This window comes from Populus trichocarpa, chromosome 1 (genome assembly GCF_000002775.5).
Source record: "Populus trichocarpa isolate Nisqually-1 chromosome 1, P.trichocarpa_v4.1, whole genome shotgun sequence".
Classification (NCBI taxonomy): Eukaryota; Viridiplantae; Streptophyta; class Magnoliopsida; order Malpighiales; family Salicaceae; genus Populus; species Populus trichocarpa.
The window spans coordinates 31,716,250-31,727,675 of NC_037285.2; the positions used below are offsets into that span (position 1 = coordinate 31,716,250).

At 36.9% G+C, this 11,426-nt stretch overlaps 2 protein-coding genes across 2 annotated transcripts; one reads left to right on the top strand and one right to left on the bottom strand.

Annotated features, from left to right (window-relative positions):
- Positions 1-210: 210 nt before the first annotated feature.
- LOC7492035 (protein transport protein SEC23) lies at positions 211-7,054 on the top strand. Its single transcript, XM_002300172.4, has 12 exons — positions 211-1,140; positions 1,384-1,557; positions 2,376-2,537; positions 2,872-3,014; positions 3,204-3,279; positions 3,426-3,598; positions 3,716-3,797; positions 4,178-4,255; positions 4,682-4,843; positions 4,970-5,233; positions 6,133-6,237; positions 6,429-7,054. Exons 1-12 carry the CDS (start codon positions 379-381, stop codon positions 6,573-6,575), a joined length of 2,328 nt encoding a protein of 775 aa, XP_002300208.1. The 5' UTR covers positions 211-378; the 3' UTR covers positions 6,576-7,054.
- A 2,301-nt stretch (positions 7,055-9,355) lies between these two features.
- On the bottom strand, positions 9,356-11,113 carry LOC7465011 (monooxygenase 2). The gene is made up of 3 exons (XM_002298684.4): positions 10,868-11,113; positions 10,299-10,747; positions 9,356-10,191 (listed from the first exon to the last, which is right to left on the bottom strand). Exons 1-3 carry the CDS (start codon positions 11,098-11,100, stop codon positions 9,641-9,643), a joined length of 1,233 nt encoding a protein of 410 aa, XP_002298720.3. The 5' UTR covers positions 11,101-11,113; the 3' UTR covers positions 9,356-9,640.
- Positions 11,114-11,426: the final 313 nt, after the last annotated feature.

Here is an 11,426-nt window from a genome sequence, read left to right on the forward strand (position 1 = left end):
TATAACACTATTAAATATATTTGTTTTATAAACTCGCGGCAGCGCGCGGACATGCATCTCGTATAACTAACCAAACACATGTATTATCTAAACAAAAATTTACATTTTTACATTTTTTTTAAAATTTATGATGTAATAAATTAATAATCTATCAAAATTAAGCCTACTTTATTTACATTTTACTGTAAAATTTCCCCCAAAATAAAACACACACAAAAGAAACCCCAAACAAACAAAAGCCAAACCTCTCTCCTTCTCCACGAAACCTCCCCCTCCCTCCCTCTCTCGCTCCGGTGACCCCCTCCTCCTGCGCTCCGGGGTCGCCACCCAAAATTCTAACCCCCCAGAATTCTATCCCCTCAATTATAATCATCAACCATGTCAGAAATCCCAAACACAGATCCAGAAGGCATAGATTCAGTCCGTATGACATGGAACAACTGGCCCAGAACCAAAGTCGAAGCATCCAAATGCGTTATCCCTTTAGCCGCATCAATCTCCCCTATACGTCCACACTCAGAAATCCCTACTCTCACTTACCCTCCTCTCCGTTGCAAAACCTGCACATCCATCATGAATTGCTTCTCGCGTGTCGATTTCACCGCTAAGATCTGGATCTGTCCTTTCTGCTACCAACGCAACCATTTTCCTCCCCACTATTCCATGATCTCCGAGACCAATCTCCCAGCTGAGTTGTATAGCCAGTATACGACGATAGAGTATACTTTAGGTGATAAGAATCATAACCCAGTTGGGGAAATTGATGCTAAGTCTGCGTTTGTGTTTGTTTTGGATACTTGTATGATTGAGGAAGAATTTGAGTATGTGAAATCGGAGGTTAAGAGGGCAATTGGGTTGTTACCGGAGAATGCAATGGTGGGTTTTGTGTCTTTTGGGACACAAGTGCAAGTTCATGAATTGGGGTTTAGTGATATGTCGAAAGTTTATGTTTTTAGAGGGACTAAAGAGATTAGTAAAGATCAGGTTATGGAGCAGTTAGGTATTGGTGTTGCTGGCAGGAGGAATGTTCCTGGTGCTGGTGTTGGTGGGTATCAGCAGCAGAAGGGGATGCATGTGCAGAATTCAGGTGTGACCCGGTTTTTATTGCCGGCATCTGACTGTGAATTTACGCTCAATTCGGTGCGTTATGATAGCGTTTTTTAATTTGATATGTAGATTGTTTGTAGTTTTAGGAAAATTGGGGCTTGATTTGGTTACGATTTGGGATGTGACTTGTTTGTTGATCAAGGAAAATTGGAATTTTATTGCTTGGTGATTGAAGAAAATTGTGATTTTTTTTTTGTTTTTTCTGTCTATTTTTTATTTGAGATGTAGATTTTGTGTTGTTAATTGAGGAAAAACGGTTTTTTTGGTCATCTTTAGCTCTTGGATGAGTTGCAAACGGATCAATGGCCGGTGGCACCAGGAACTCGGGCATCAAGGTGTACTGGAGTAGCATTGAGTGTTGCAGCTGGATTGCTTGGAGCTTGTTTGCCTGGTACTGGAGCTAGAATTGTAGCTTTAGTTGGTGGTCCTTGCACTGAAGGGCCAGGCACGGTAATGCCTTTTGAACTTGATCTAGATCTTTTGATTTTCCCTTCAATTTTTTATTATTTTCATTGAGTTGATTGCTTTCAATGTATTCTTAAATCTGATCAATGCATGCTAATCAAATATCAATGTGCATCACTCATTGCCTGATGGTTTCACATTATTTATTGGTGATATGTTTTCAGATTGAGTTATGGATCTCTTTTGTTTCTTTTCGTGCGGAAAAGGAACTCCTTTTTAACATCAAATCTATTGCCTAATGTCCAAGAAGGATGCTTTTTTTTCTTTCTCCATGATGTTTTTTTGTTATGTGGTATTTCACTAAACGTTGGATCATAAGTCAAACTACGATAGATTTATAATGATGATGGTGGCGCCAGTGCACGGTTTGATTGCATAACTTATTAGCTCTCTCTTTCTCCCCCCCCCCCCCCCCCCCCCACCATTCCCCAGTGTTCATGACTATTGCTAGGATCACACTGTACGGTCTAAAGTTAAAACCTCTTATGGATGCCGTGTTGGATCGACATTTAGTGGTTGCTATACTTACTATCCTACATATTGATTTTGTTACACATGGAAGAACAATCCATGTTCCCCATGACATTTTAAAATGCATAGATCAGATGCCATTCCAGGTTCTGTGTTTGGCCTCAATACATTTCTATGCTGTGTTATCTCTATGAAGCAATCTCTTGGTGCTAGATTGAAGTGAGAATAGCTTATTGAGATGTGGGTTTTATTTTTCAAATCGAAATTTGCTAGTTTTTGTTTCATCATTTCTTGGTGATTATGAAGATGCTGATCATTTTGAAGTTCTGCAGATTATATCAAAAGACTTGTCTGATCCTGTACGTTCCCACAAGGATCTTGATAAGGATGCAGCACCATATTTTAAGAAAGCAGTCAAATTTTATGATAGTCTTGCAAAGCAGCTTGTCAGTCAGGGTCATGTTTTGGACCTTTTTGCATCTGCTTTGGATCAGGTATTTCTTGTTCATGCTTTAAATCTTATAAAGACATCTACAATTCGTTGCCTCACTAATGTAAAGTTGGCCCACTAACGTACAGTGGAAGAAAAATATAACAATTGGAAGAGAGTGCTTATCAGAACAATTGATAAACTACAAATATTGTTTTTCCCCATTTTCCCCATTCATTCAAGTGTTTTCTTAATGAATCCATTTCTGCTTACATTAAATGCAAAGCAAGATTTATTGAAAAGAAGAAGCTACAAGCTCTTTAATTTTCGAAAAAGAAAAGACATATATGGCAGTGTCTTCACTTATCATTTTGACCTGTGACTGCTGCATTTCTCAGGTTGGGGTTGCAGAAATGAAAGTTGCGGTAGAAAGAACTGGTGGTCTTGTTGTTCTCTCAGAAAGTTTTGGACATTCTGTGTTTAAGGACTCCTTCAAGCGTGTATTTGAAAATGGAGAACATTCTCTTGGCCTCTGTTTTAAGTGAGTCATCATTGTAAAACAAATTGTTGTTGTTATGGAATTGATGTTTGATCTTGCTTACTCTGAAGTCTGAACAGATAGATGCATGACGTGCTTTGTTTTCCCCTTAGTCAGTTAGCTTCCGCATGTACTTTTTCATTTCCTGGACTATGTTTAGGCTGTGATATGATTTCTCTTATATATTTGCAGTGGAACACTAGAGATTAACTGTTCAAAGGACATCAAAATTCAGGGGATTATTGGACCTTGCACCTCTATGGAGAAGGTTGAACCATCTACAGCCATTGATTTTTTGTTTTCTTTATTTTGTTTTTGGATCTTATGCAGGCAAAAAATGTGATTTTGTTCTTTTCTCTCCATTAAATTAAAGCTAGATTGGTTTTGATACTAATTATTACTAGAGCCTTGCAGAAAGGACCTAGTGTTGCTGATACTGTCATTGGTGAAGGGAATACAACGGCTTGGAAGATGTGTGGCCTTGATAAGAGTACTTGTCTGACTGTCTTCTTTGATCTTTCATCGAGTGAAAAGTCAAATAATCCTGGAGCTATGAATCCACAGTTATACTTACAGTTTCTCACAAGGTATGTGGTGGAGAGTGTCCTCTGTCTTCTTTCTTTTCTTCTCTATGCTATGCCCACTTCTTTTTTTGACAGCATCCATCTGGTGATCACATACTGTACATTTTTGTTTTATTGCAGTTATCAAAATCCCGAGGGTCTTATGTTGCTCCGGGTTACAACCGTCACTCGAAGATGGGTAGATAGTGCTGCTAACTCTGAGGTTGGTTATGTTCTATAGATATAGCAGATTTGTTGTGTGAGGTTATGTTCAGTTGTTGAGGTGCCTCCTTGTTTGCTTGATTGAAAATAAAAATAGTACCATTTTGTTGTCTTGTTTAGGATATACAATCTGTCAGCTTCTTTGCTTTAGTTAGATATGCCCTATAGAATCCAGGTGATGCAGATTTAAACTTTGATTATGCAGTCCTTTGATTCCTTTAGAATTTGTAAAATGTTTCCCTCGGTCAAGAGCCTGTATCTTTAGATGTATGGTGTCTGGTCTCTCAAATGCTAAGTTTCTTCGTGTATCTTGCACTGTTTATTAAAATGGATCAACTGAGGAATTAGTGCTTATATGGATGATTTTTTCCACACTTGCAGGAATTAGTTCAAGGTTTTGACCAAGAGACTGCAGCTGTGGTAATGGCGAGATTAACATCTCTGAAAATGGAGGCAGAGGTACTTCCAAAATTTCTTTGTTTTACATTTCTTATTTGGTTTTTCATTTACTGCATATGCTGTTCTTACCTAAACTTCTCTTTTTCTTAAATATCCAATTGGCCATGGTAATGTTGTTGATCCTGTTTGTTGTCAGTTTGGTACTGTTCCATGTCTGCCTAAATAAGTACAAGGAATTAACTAGTTTTGTATTTGAATTTTTTCCCAAGGATTACCTATTGTTTCAATATTTATATGCCCTCGTTTCAGCAGATGCTTTCTTGTAATGCCATCTTCGCTACCATCCTTTATTTACAGTTTTCTTGGTGCTAATTGTGTCCCACTTTGTAAAAGCAGCAATTCATTGTTGATTCCTTTGCAATTTTTTTGTATGTAGCTCCTAAGATATTATTTCCTAACTCACTCTTGCTGGGGTTTCTCTCACAGGAAGGATTTGATGCCACTAGGTGGTTAGACCGAAATCTCATTCGTGTCTGTTCCAGATTTGGTGAATATCGGAAGGATGATCCAACATCCTTTACATTGAACTCGTTTTTCTCTTTCTTCCCTCAGTTTCTGTTTAATCTGCGAAGATCGCAATTTGTACAGGTAACTAATTGACATTGAGTCCATCTGCTATTCTGATTCTCATTTTTGTTTTATGCTTAATTGAAGTATTTTCACATGTGTGCCTTTTAAGGGTTTGTTATATGTTCCTTTATTTGATTTCATCAGGTTTTCAATAACAGCCCCGATGAGACAGCTTATTTCCGCATGTTGTTAAACCGTGAAAACATTACCAATGCCGCTGTCATGATTCAACCATCTCTCATATCATATTCATTCAACTCACTGCCTCAACCTGCATTATTGGATGTCGCTTCTATTGGTGCTGATCGTATTCTCTTACTTGATTCATACTTCAGTGTTGTCATATTTCATGGAATGACAATAGCTCAGTGGCGTAACTTGGGTTACCAGAATCAGCCAGAGCACCAGGTATGCTGCTCGTTGCTTTGTGGTACCTTCACAGTGGCCTAAATTTGAGATGAACTTAGAACCCTAAGCTATTTATTCTGCAATGGCATGTAAGCCATATATCATGTATTTTGATTACCCTTTGGCTCTTATGGGATTTTGAGTCCTTAGGAGCGACATTGACAGTTATACGAGTGTTCATTGCTTGAGGATCTCCCAGATGTGAGTTTTGCTGTTAATTATTGACATGATAATGAAAATCTTGCTCCTGTATATACTAAACCTCTCATCTCAGAGAGGATGTTTTGAAATTAAAACTAGCTAGATGTATAGAAGATGCTGGGATATGAATCCCTCCATAAATTTACTTTTTGATATAAATGTCTGCAAATTTTCTTTTGTTTCGCATCATACTTGTCATGTGCAAAACTAGGAGAAAATGTCAAGATGTGTTTTCTATGAGTGCATGGGTGATGAACACAGATGTAATCATGTTGATTTTTCCTTTAAATTTCTTGGCTAGTTTTATTTTTTAAAAACTTTTTTGATCAAATTGGATTGTTCAATTTCAATATGGCTAGAATTTTACCAGTGGACCTTCAGTCTAATTGGTGCCTCCTAGTAAGGAGGTCCTGAATTTTGAGTTACAGAACTGTTGAATTAAAGAAATCAAGAGGAATTCAAGAACTGTTGGGTTACAAGTGGCATTTTGTATGGATTTTCTTAATGTATTGTTAATTATTTATACCCCCAGGTTTTTAGTAGAATTATGAAGCACTTAAACTCATGTTTTAGCTATTCTTTCCTTAAGTAGTGCCCTAAAGCCAATTCTGTGGGAGGTACTGTGCAGATATGGGAATGTCTTCGGTTCCTTCTTTTGTTAACTCTCATTGTAACTGTAACACTTCCTTTCTCCGCAGGCATTTGCACAACTATTGCAAGCACCCAAAGAAGATGCCCAAATGATCATTCATGATCGTTTCCCTGTTCCTAGATTGGTTGTATGTGATCAGCATGGATCCCAGGTTAGTTTTTTCTTGCTCCCCCTCCTTTTCTTCAAAAATTAATTCATTGCCCAAAGAGCAATAAAATACCATGATATGTAGTTTTGTTAACTTCATATTGGATGCCTTGAATGGACTGCTGCATTTAGTGCACTGGAAGGTTTGTTATTTCATAAAACTCACTCTTCCTTTTCTCATGTCACACTGAGCAGGCAAGGTTCTTATTGGCAAAATTGAACCCATCAGCTACATACAATAATGCCAATGAGATGGCAGCTGGGTCGGACATAATATTCACAGATGATGTGAGCCTTCAAGTCTTCTTTGAGCATCTTCAGAGGTTAGCTGTGCAGTCTTGACAGTTCTACTATAGGTTTTCACTGTGGAGAAATTCCCTTGAGTGTGAGATCTGTATACCTTTGTTTATCCTTCCTCTCCATTCCATTCTCTCCCTTTCTTTCCATTGTTTTAAGCACAGAAGATGGAACCCCATGTTATTCAAAAATAATGAGAGCTTATCATTCTTTGGGGGTGCCGGGAGGTATTTGGTCACTTGAAACAATAAGGAACACGAAGTTCAGTTAAGTTCTAGAGAAAGGAGAGGATGCTGGAATTGAGAGCAGGAGGGATCCTTTTTTCAGTACTGGGGCCGATGAAAAACATACTTTGACAGAACTTTTATTGTTTCTTATATTCTTATGTCTTCTCTCAGGTCAAATGTGTTTTGTATTGAGATTTTAAGTTATATACTGAAATGGGATTGATGCTCCTAGGTTGAAAGGTTCAGGAACTGGACGTTTCATTTTTGTTTTGCTCTAAGAAATACACAATTTCCATACCCTCCCTCCCTCCCTCTTTCTGTCTCTGCGTTTTGTAACTATACAATTGTTGTGCTATGACGTTAGGTTTCTTTGGGCAGCTGGACCTTAAAAAATTGCAGGAAGATTCTTCCATAGCATGTATGTTTTGAGTCACCGCAGAATGGGAGGAGAAAGTGTGAAGAGAATCAACCTTGGGGAGAAATCCTTTCATTTAGTTTTCTATTTTTCAAGACAAACAAGAGAGCTGTGTTTCATACAACGTGTGTTTTTATTCGCAGGTTAATCACTGAAATTTTAGTGTTTCAAGTTTTTCAACTTCAGAAGTTTTTTCTTTTTCTTTCTATAGCCTAATTTAGATGAAATGTAAAATGCAGAGAAAATATATGCATAATTTAAGTTTTTGGTAATTTTTATTTTGATTTAAAAGTTAAAGAGATAATTATTGGTTTGGGGGGTGGGGGGGGGGGGGGGGGGGGGGGGGGGGGGTTGGTGATGGTTTTTAACCATGATTTTGCTTGAAAAGGTAGATCATGTTTAAGAGAGAAATTATTTCTTGGATTTTATTTTTTACAAGTTAACAAATTAAATTGACAAAAATCTGCATCACACTTTTATAGAGTTGGAATGCACCTGGACTCTTATTTTTTTAGAAGTGAAAGATATTTGCTCAAGGTGCTCTCAAAAACAAAGTGGCGGGCAATAAGAAGTTTTCCGCATAGTTTTCCCCTTACTCGGTCTAATTTTATGCATGCGGGTATACCATTTTTTTATTTTTTTGGTTAATTGCTCATATTAAAATTTACTATATAAATATTAAAACATTTTATTTTTTAATATGAGATTCAAAACTCATTAGTATTTATATTTTATATTCACAAAAAAAATTGTGTTTTTACAATGTAGGATAATATATCTTTTTAGTTTAAATACTTGTAAATTTAAAGTAAATTTATATATATATAGTTGAAAAGAAAATAAAATAAAATAATGCCTCCAAAATGATTTTTAAAGTAAATTTCTGTATTAATAAGAAGTATATAGAAACATATCTTTTTTATCTTATTATTTTTATATTTTTATTCCAAAATAGTATCAAAATGCTACTTTACAACCCACAAATTAGGGGTGAGTAAAAAAACTGAAAAACTGATTAAACCGAGAAAACCGGAAAAAAATAACCGAAAAAACCGAACCGTAAAAAAAACCGATTAAAATTTTAAAAAAACCGGCCGGTTCGGTTCGGTTTTAGTTTTATAAGCAAAAAACCAAGAAAACCGAGCCGAACCGAATCCAAACCGAAAAAACCGAGCCAAACCTGAAAAAAACCGAGCCAAACCGAAAAAACCGAGCCAAAACCGGAAAAACCGAGCCAAACCGGTTTGAACCGGTTTTTGTCCTAAAAAACCAAACCGAACAGAAACCGGTCGGTTTGAACCGGTTTCGGTTTTTTTTAAAAAAAAAATTTCGGTGTGGTTACTTTTTTTGAAAAAAACCGAACCAAACCGAAAATGATCACCCCTACCCACAATGCTTCCATCCATGCCAAGTTATCCTAACTTTACTTCATTCTCAGGTGTAGTCTTTAATTGTGCCGCTAAATATTAAGAACCCTTAATCATCTAATCTGCTCTCCTATTTAATATGTGGAGGTTCAGGAAATGATAAATGTTTGGATTTGGATTTGGATTTAGATGAAAAATAAATAAATAAAAACTATTTGTTATCTCCATGTCTACCATCCATCTCCTCCTTTTTCTCTTGAAGTTGGCCTTTCAATCTCATAAATACCCTGTAATTTAGTGTAATATTATTGTAGATGCTTTAAATTATAAATTATCCAATTATAGAAAAAATGAATTATCCATATTTTCAATTACACTACGAATCTTTCTTTTGTGTGTGTATATATATATTGTCATATTCTTCAATTTTTGAAGTACATAATATATTTGAATTTTTGTTTCGCGTTGTTTTTCATCAATTTTTATATTTGCGGTGAAACAAACACAATAAGGTATTTGGTAACAAACCAAACTGTGTTTTGTATTGCAGGGCCTACTAAAAAATTAAGTTTGAAACACAGTTTTTATGAAGCAGTTTTTACATATTTTTATAACTGAATTTCATAAAATCCTATTTGTTTTTGCGTTTCAAGAGCGCTTTTGAAAAAAATTTGAATTTTTTTATTTTTTTCATTGCTTCAAATTGATATGTTTTTTTATGTTTTCAGATCATTTTGATGTGCTGATATAAAAAATAATTTTTAAAAAATAAATAAAAAATATTATTTTGATATATTTCCAAATAAAAAAACACTTTGAAAAGCAACTGCAACCACACTTACACCAAATATTTTATACATGTTTTTTTGCTACACAAAAACTTCAACCATAATTTTTACCAAACACATATATAAATCCAACTAACCATATATATCTAATCATATTTTTTTAAAATTTATTTTTTAAAATCACAACCACAAAAATTATCTCAAAAACAACCACAGTCTTATATCAGCAGCAGCAAGAGGCTGTTATTTCAATCTTCAAATTGAGGGCCATGGGCTGAAATCACTAGCCAGAAAGCACTATCAAAGTTGAAATTTAGTCCTCCTTAGCAGAGGACACAGCAGGAAGTTCTCCACAGTCATAGTGCACAAGTCTACCAACCCAGCCAAAAACGTACTTATAAAATACTCTATCCCTCAAGAACTTCATCCACCATTTTGATCCACCTTGCTGCACCCACCCTGATAAATACGACCCTATGACCAGCCCAACAGCGCGCCACCTCCTTTCCTTGACATAATCATTTATGGCTTTAGCCATGTCTCCTGGAACAACCAGTCCTCCATTTTTTATGACTGAATTGCCGATGTGCCTGCCCAATACCACAGCATCTTCTAGTGCTAAACCACCACCTTGTCCTAGGTCAGGTGTCATGGGGTGCATAGCATCACCCGCCACTGTGATATTTCCCTTGTTAAAATTCCCAAATATGATGCCCCATGGATGCCTAAACATCAACGGTGCCCATGTTATTGTCGAAAGATCGGCATGGCGGACCACGTCTAGGTATACCGAGGGAAAACTCTCTGTATGCTTCTCAAGTACTTGTCTTTGTATTTGCTCTGGATCTCTTGTCATGTTTTCCTCTGAAATGAAAGTTACTTCATAAATTTCCACTGAAATGATCTGGCTTGAGCCAACATTTGTGCTGGCTAGCTAAAATGAGAAAGAAAAAAGGTTTAAGAGTGCTGACCTTTGCAGGTTAAAAACCAGTAAAATTCCCTATCATTTAGAGGAACAAAACCAGCCCTTTTGCCCTCATCCACAAACTGCTGAGCTTCTTGCTTAAATCCGTAGCCTTGAGGAAAAATTGCCAAACCGCGCACCGCTGATCGCCCTGAATGGACTGGTTCTGCCAGTCCTAACCAACGTGCTACTACTGAGTGCAGCCCATCGCAGCCTATCAGAACCTTAGACTTGATTATAGTCCCATCTTCCAAATGCACTACAGCAATGGAAGCACCACCTCCTTGTTCTTCACTTTCAATGGCAGCTAGCTTGGACGAGAACCGAATTGAGTCAGCTAGCAATTCCTCTGCCAGTGCCTCTAACAACGCTTTACGGTGAACTGCCCTAGGTCCATGTCCTGCAGGGAAGAGGACTTGTTGAACATCTCCAGTACTTACATTGGTTACATGTACCCTAAATTATGAGAGAAAAAAAGCAGACCAGAAGTTAATCGATCATACAAAGTATATATGTCGTAAAATTCAAAATCAAGAAAAGAAAAGAATTGATGTATACACTGAAACAATTTATTACTTGAATAAAGGATCGTAAATGCGGGTGAGCTTGTGAGAAACACCAAGAGCATCAAGGGCAAGCCAAGCATTTGGAAACAGGGATATGGCTGCACCGGTGGACCTTAGCCCTTGTGATCTCTCTAACACCAAAGCTCGAACCCCGACTCTTTTCAAAGCCACTGCTGTTGCCAACCCTGCAATGCCTGCTCCGACTATCACCACATCCTCTGTCATTTCCATCTCTCCCTTCATCTATGTCTTTGTGCATAGCAAGATGGGTATTTATATCCCTACGTGCTTGGATTGCCCTTGGCCGACATGCATTCATTCCGTATCACGCAAGTAATATCATTTTGAATTGTCAGCGCTCCTAATATGAGAAGATTCCAGTAACATTTTGAAGTTGACAGCTTCTATTTGTATAATATTATTTTGAATCTTGAATCACAGGTCAGCCGATCAATTCTGTCCATTAGAAGGAAATCTACAAATAAAAATTGGTTGTAGGGTTTTTTTTTTTTTTAAAAAAAAAAGCAAACGTCAAAATGAAATCCTATAACCATGACACCTGAACTATA

Coding starts and splice junctions, on each gene's coding strand:
- LOC7465011 (XM_002298684.4), bottom strand. CDS start 11,100: ATGAAGGGAGAGATGGAAATGACAGAGGATGTGGTGATAGTCGGAGCA. Junction 10,748..10,867: donor ATTTACGATCCTTTATTCAA/GTAATAAATTGT, acceptor CTCATAATTTAG/GGTACATGTAACCAATGTAA. Junction 10,192..10,298: donor CTGGTTTTTAACCTGCAAAG/GTCAGCACTCTT, acceptor CTTTCATTTCAG/AGGAAAACATGACAAGAGAT.
- LOC7492035 (XM_002300172.4), top strand. CDS start 379: ATGTCAGAAATCCCAAACACAGATCCAGAAGGCATAGATTCAGTCCGT. Junction 2,538..2,871: donor TTGCATCTGCTTTGGATCAG/GTATTTCTTGTT, acceptor TGCATTTCTCAG/GTTGGGGTTGCAGAAATGAA. Junction 3,599..3,715: donor TACTTACAGTTTCTCACAAG/GTATGTGGTGGA, acceptor GTTTTATTGCAG/TTATCAAAATCCCGAGGGTC.